At 35.9% G+C, this 7025-nt stretch overlaps 1 protein-coding gene across 1 annotated transcript; it reads right to left on the bottom strand.

The window, feature by feature from the left end:
• Positions 1 to 1751: 1751 nt before the first annotated feature.
• On the bottom strand, positions 1752 to 3155 carry LOC144362806 (uncharacterized). Its single transcript, XM_078013859.2, has 3 exons — positions 2976 to 3155; positions 2618 to 2720; positions 1752 to 2198 (listed from the first exon to the last, which is right to left on the bottom strand). Exons 1-3 carry the CDS (start codon positions 3060 to 3062, stop codon positions 2056 to 2058), a joined length of 333 nt encoding a protein of 110 aa, XP_077869985.1. The 5' UTR covers positions 3063 to 3155; the 3' UTR covers positions 1752 to 2055.
• Positions 3156 to 7025: the final 3870 nt, after the last annotated feature.

The raw sequence follows: 7025 nt of genomic DNA, 5'->3' as shown, positions 1-7025 counted from the left end.
ACGTCATGGAATTTCGTCAAACTACCAATTTATGCACCGAAAATTGAATGACCTCTTGATCCTGTCAGTGTGTAGAATGAGCTCTGGGATGAACTTCTCGGCTCTATTGGGTTGCACTCAGAAAAACTCCGAATATAACTAAATTATATTGTGCGCTCGAGATCAACGCTGGACAATGAACACTTAACATCCATTCGTGTGTTTGACCAGGTTTTAACTCCAGCGTTTGTATGTTTTTGTTTACAAAACAAACTTCACAGTACACAGTAAACCCATAAATACGACACCTCCCCGGCAGTATGTGGTCCACAGTACCCCATCATGAGACCAACTCGGCAACGCGTAGCGACAAATGCGGATTGGCACCGTTCATTCAGGTACAGATAAAAAAAACAATGGTCAAGAAAAATAAACTAAAGCTTAGAAATAAAATAAATACATTTTCCCAAGCAATTGACAATAAAGCTATCCAGGGGCGGATCTAGGATTCTGGAATAGGGGAGCGGCCGAAGGCCAAGTTGGCGAGCGCCGATGGCGCGAAGCCCTGTTGGTTGTTAAAAATAGGGGGCGCCCTCAGGTCCCCCTCTAAATCCGCCCATGCTATCTTTAGTGCCTAGCAAGCATGATAACTTGCAAATGTTGTCACCATGATGAATTGGAAATTGAACTGCGAATTTAGTATGAGCTTGAACAATCTGACTATTTTTACATGTGAGTAAAATGTAAAATTCATCACCAATACAGTGTACAAGCCAGTTCACAATCTGGTTAAAATCCGATGTAAGTATGAGGCTCCATTTTTTTTTATTACCCTTTATATAATATTTATTTGTATTTTAGTTTGAATATGTCAAATTTTTGTTTTTTCTTGCCGTTAATCAGTTCTTAGAAAACCGTGTCCCAGTCGCCTCTAACTAGAAAAAAAAACATTTTAAAAAATACAAATTATTATATCTAAGCTTTTCTGTTGACAATGAGTGAGAAGAAATACGAAACTTAGTGCAGCTGACTATGTGTCAAAATTAATTTAAACTTGTTGAAAGTACGTAGCTTATTCTTTTCTGGTTCATATACAGTAGGCAACCAGACTTTATTATAGTAAATTTGTTTGAATTTGGTTTTGAATTTTATATAATGATAGATTCATTACTAATTTTAGTTAATGTGTCTGGATAATATTTTAACAAAAGCTGTTCAAGAATTGCCATTCATTTTATTGTCAGTATTGAAAGTCCAGCAGATGATAACTTAATGGTAAATTTAATTACCTTCTCGTACAAATGTGGAGTATTGTAATTGAGTTTTTATTGAAGCAATATTTTACCCAGGTAAACGGATTATTAAAACTGTACAAGCATGTGTGTGTGTTTATGTGGTCCTAATGGACCACTCTTTTTTATATAAATCAATCCATGGAATATTTCAGTCATATGTGGCATTATCCCAGTACGTCATCAAATCCGCCATCTTGTTTACCCTAGTTTGTAGTGTTGTTTGGGCATGCTCTCGCACAGGCGACCCTTTATATATCGCAAAAACAATTCCCAAATAACAAGTTGTTAACGTCAGGGAAATCTTAATAGCGCGCAACAGAAACTTGCAAATGACCTTTTATACCCGACGTATCTTTAGTTTTTGTGATATCTGGAATGTGTTCACAACAAAAACATATTCATTCATATTCCGTGAATTTCAACTGCTATGTGATATGTTGAACAACAAATTATTCATATTCATTGATAACCTGGATACTTGATTTTCGTAGCTCTTTTATTCTCACTCAACCATAGTATTTTCTGTTAGGATTTCACCTCCAAGGTTTAATGACAATGAATGACAGTTTTACCCCCCACCACAATAATATAAACTGAGAGTTACCAGGCGTAGCGATGAAATTGCGTCTGTCACATCTTCATGACGTTGCGATAACTTTGCATGGTTAATGAGCAAAATCTTGACAGTAAGTTCAGACGATACTAGAGAGAGTAAGCAGCAGAACTGTTATCCAGGCTGTATATTAATATAGTTCACACATTTTGTCCGTTCAACATTACTTTATTGACAAACTTTATAACCCAGATATTTTGAATATTTACACTTGCGTTTGTAAGGACACCCACTGTTCGTAGTGCATGGTCCCAATGGGGAGCATTCGTTGTTTGGTTTCATACACACCTCGTGTTCATTCCAACATCGGGCTGGTAGTGAGAAAGTTAGAAGAAAACAGGAGATCAGTTATTTCAAACAAAATAATGTTCTCAAATTGAGTCCCTATAAAAATAAAGGCGCTGTCTAAGTTGCATTCTACGCAAGGCATAGAAACTTAAATAGTTCAAATTTTAAATAATTAAAGTTGTATTCACAATTTGCATTCTGTGAGGGAGCCTTTCGAGCTAAGTTAGATTTGTGAATAACAGAGACTCACTGAGTTAGGACACTGTTTGTATTTGGGTCAGTTACATTGTACGTTGGTATCTTGGTATAAACAACCTTCAGATTGTTCTAGAAGTAATGTTTAACATGTTTGCAAAGTATGGATAGAACCTTTAATGTTTCAGTATACGATTGCTGAGATATGTTGTATCACAAATGTACGCTCATTCCTTTTCCTATTTACCTCCAATTGAACATGGTGAGTTCTTTGGATAACATACCAACCCGTGAACGCAGTTTTCATCGTCATCGCAACGTTTTTCATTTCCATTACCACAGAATTTGTACTGGAAAACAAAATAAAATATACTTTCAACAAATTGCGATTTTTATGAGTAGTCACAATTTATTCACATAGCGATGTACTGTAAAAATCGTGACTAAAGCCAGTAAAGTTGGTTTAAAGGGCGGTGATCGTCGACGGTGATCGCCGCGTGTTCGAATTTCACTTAAAAAAAACGTTCTGTACGTCGCTACGAGTCCCATGCCGAACATGAGGCTGCGCGACGACCACAGCCTTTTAAATGACACAATATACATACCCACGTTTCATGTCCTAGGCCGTTGACTTTGGAATTGACACACGTAGTTACAATTAATAGAATATATATCAAGTTAGTCGACATCATTGATTGCGAAAACACTGGCGGATTCGGCGTTTATTCGAAGTAAGTGATGCCGTCCCAACTAATTCCACTCAGACTGAACAAACATTAAAGTACGGCGCATTCCAACTACATGTTTTGAAAGGGCTGATATGTAAGTTAAGAAACACTTGATACTGTATCCAACTGATTATCAATAATTTGTGAATTGTTTTCAAGGCCAACTGTTGATTTCTTATATGGTGTAGTACACCACAATACACTAAGGCACTTACACATTACCTAAGTCCACAATCCCCCATTCACCTCACTTCGCCCCTCCTCCATGGCCGGACATACCTACTATACAATATTGAAGTTGTTTATCTTCAAAATTAATTGCCCGATTAATACGTGGAAGTAATTACCAATTTTTAACTGCAAAAATGACAGACTACATCATAATTTTAGGAAATGATATTCCATTAACCTGGATTGCTGCTGCGAGTTATTGTTCATGTGTCGATGACATTTACTGACTGTCGTAAAATGGGTTCCATTATTCAACTTATTCAACAGAAAATTACGCGATAATTATAATAAAATACTCGACAATGCATGTACAATAATGCAATGATAATAATGTATTTAAAAAAATAATTATTTTCTAATAGACCTTACTTTAACACTTTTCGTCGTCTTGTTGTGCCAGAAGTGCTGCTGTGCGATAAAGAGTTCCTTTTGCACCTCACCTCTTAATCTAGCCCTCATCCAGCCCCCCAATTCAATTATGCATGTCCCCTCCAGATTACTATTTGTGTCCTTAGGAGGGGCATATACTAAACTGCACCAACGTGAAGACGGACGAAGGTAGAACGCTCAGTGTCGTAAGTCCGTGGTGCCCTGGGTAGAACTTCACAGTCCGAACGGTGAATATTCGTTTGCATTACGTGCCGTTCAAGCTTGGTGGCCCTCTTTTTAAAAACGGTATTTTCGGTTAATAGAATGGTTATTTTAAATTGCCGGATTTCTCCGTGCAACCACAGTTATTTAACGTCTTGTTTATCAGACATTTTCATAAAGCAATGGAGATTTCTACAACATAACTTCAGCTTTTGACAAATATGATATTATTTCGTCCCAGGGAAATTGTGTATTTCAACATTGCCAGCAATTTATGGCCGTCGAGAATATGATTAACTATTTACGTACTGTAATTAATCATTCACTGTGTATTAATTTAGCTATTTGCGCTGATAAGTAATATTCGCTAAATAAAATCTTCGTGAACGTAGCAATAAAACTCAAATATGCTCAAATCATCAAAATAGTGAAATTAAATGTCAGTGAAAATAAATGGTTTTACAGTGTTATTGTTTCTCGTATATCCAAGATTTCGTGTTGACAAACATTGATTTTCCGGGCCTACAATCTAATGCACTCTTCTAATGATTGAAATCACAAGTATGAGGATAGACCTGGGCACGACTTACACCAATTACCGCCAGTAACTTCTTCCAATCACCTAGAAAATTCCTAATTAAAGTGGTAACTTTTCATTTTGTACTCGTTGATCTTCGCAACAGCCAATTTCGCCATCTTTGTTTAAATGAGACCCATATCTCGCGCATGCGTGGCGACCACCACCCTTTAAAAACGCAGATTGTTCAGGGCAAGGTGAGAGTACTTAGTAAATGCAGGCAGAAAATGAATAAGAACTGTTAGCAAACAATGGCTCTCATCCCTGTTAATAACAATCAAGTACAACTGTGGACGTTTCATGCAACAAGGACACTGATAATTTTCATTTCATTAAAACAATAGAAAGTGGAAACGGATGGATTCTAATCCACGTCATCGACTATTCCACTATTTCCAACAATCATTTTCATGGTCCCTCCAGAAATCTCCGCTCCGTATATCCCTTCAAATTACCTCTTTGCCACAGTAATATTCTTTTATCCCTCGTTGTCTTGACTATTTAAATTGTATTTATATTGCTGTTTCAGTGGACATTTTTATACGAGTCTATCTTCTTTTAAGACATCTGTTTTATATTGAGCTTTGGGTCTTTTTTTAATTCATATTATTTTTGTAAATATTTTTGTATTTGTATATTATGAGTGCCTATAATTGGGGGAACCTGTTGGTGTCTCAAATAAAATAAAATATAATAAAAATAAAAAAAGAAATGACCGGTGACAAAAACCAGCGTCACTGGTGGTAATTAGTGCAAGTCACGCCCAGGTCAAACCTCATTAGAAGAGCGCATTGGATTGTGGGAAAATCAATGTTTATCAACACAAATGTCACACATGCGCAGCGCGACGACCACCACTCTTTAGTGTTATTTTCAAGTGATAATAATCCAACGAACATCACATGAAATAACGTAACTGAATTACAATTGCACAACTTAATTTTTTGCAAACATCGTCTTAGACCGCGCGGTCACACTACCCGTCATGCATTGCAAAACCATACAATTGCATTGAACGACCAACAATTTGTTCTAGTTTTAGTTAACTGCAAATGGATTCTAGGTTATATTCATTGGACACAACCAAATGTTTTCAAAAATTGTGTACATTTCATGCAACACTGAAACGTAATCGGAAATACACAACATATAATCTACGTTTCAGCAAAACATTAGAACATGCATGGTAGTTGTGAGTTTCAAACCAACTGATTCTAAATAAGAGCGCCCTCAACTGCTCGGCCACGCCATCCAATCTGATTAAAATAAGATCCTAGTTTTGATTTTTTGTTTGTATCTTTATTTTATTTTGATCTAGTATTTATTTTTTTTAAGTTTTGGTAATTGTAAATTAAAATAATAAAATAAAAAGCTATTAATAACGAACGTAATAAAATTAAAATAAGTTTCTAACCAAAATAATTAAAGCCCGTACACTACATCATATTTTAATCAGATTGCCTGCTATCGTGTTAACAGAAGTTGCCATGAAACAAAATAAAAATAAATTGTTTGGTGATCAAAACATGAAAACACATATCTATTAAAATGACGGTGAAATTTAAAATGACTTAAACAGTGAAAGATTTCAATGGTATATGTTGAATAATGCATTTAATGTATTCATTCATGCATTGTGTAGTTATTACTTGTAATGTATTTTGGCGTCATTTTCAAGTTTGAAAATTTACAACTGAATAGCAGTTGTATAACTAAACATGTCATCCATTTTTGTAAAACATCGACATATTCGCGGTGGTGTGAATTAAACCAATACAATCAAAATACTTAGTAACTCGTGGCTTAAACTCACACATAAAAAGGTGCTGCTTCTAACGTGTAAAACCACGAAGGCTTAAAGGGGAACCGATACTATAAATAAGGGGCAAGAAGGCCACCGTATTAGTATGCTAATTCGAACCAAGCCACCCACATCGCGGAGGGAGCTCCGTGGAATGTGCCATTTACGATGTTTGGGGATCAAGCTGTGATTCCAAATACATATCTACGGGGGCGTGAATATGTACGCTAGCGATTGCACTCATCTGGTTGGGCTTTTGATGTATAAATGTTGTTGTTTTTGGTCAAAACGTGCCGCGACAAGTAAAAATCACGATTTTAAAATGGCGGCTAATGTATGCAAAATGCTTGTCAATCACAGTTTGAGTAAACGAAAATGTGAATCCCCTAGACGTTTATTCAATCTACAAAGCTTGTTGGTTTACAGACAGCATTATCGTTACGATATGACGATGTACGACAGTAAACAACAACAACGTTACGGGCTCTCGGATATCCATTGCAATAACTTGTACACTGTAAATCTCAGAAGCACTTTCATTTTTTCCATTAAAACACGCCGTTTTAATTGAAAACACACTGTTGTAATTAAAAACATGTGTATTGTATAATAAAACACTTGTATTTTCTATCAAAACAGTAGTGTTTTAGTATTTTTAGAAAAGTGTTTTAGGGAGTTATTAAAGCACTTTTTGATGAAAATGAAGCACATTGTAAACACACAAAAA

Source organism: Saccoglossus kowalevskii, chromosome 13, assembly GCF_978046115.1.
Source record: "Saccoglossus kowalevskii chromosome 13, keSacKowa6.1, whole genome shotgun sequence".
Taxonomy (NCBI): Eukaryota; Metazoa; Hemichordata; class Enteropneusta; family Harrimaniidae; genus Saccoglossus; species Saccoglossus kowalevskii.
The sequence above is the reverse complement of the archived record's forward strand: the minus strand, read 5'-3'. Positions and strand labels throughout refer to the sequence as shown.

What these genes read in the sequence shown, in the direction of transcription:
- LOC144362806 (XM_078013859.2), bottom strand. Translation starts at nt 3,062, where the DNA reads ATGATGTCGACTAACTTGATATATATTCTATTAATTGTAACTACGTGT. An exon ending in GCCTAGGACATGAAACGTGG is followed by an intron (nt 2,721 to 2,975) that starts GTATGTATATTG and finishes TTTGTTTTCCAG; the next exon opens with TACAAATTCTGTGGTAATGG. An exon ending in CTCACCATGTTCAATTGGAG is followed by an intron (nt 2,199 to 2,617) that starts GTAAATAGGAAA and finishes TCTCACTACCAG; the next exon opens with CCCGATGTTGGAATGAACAC.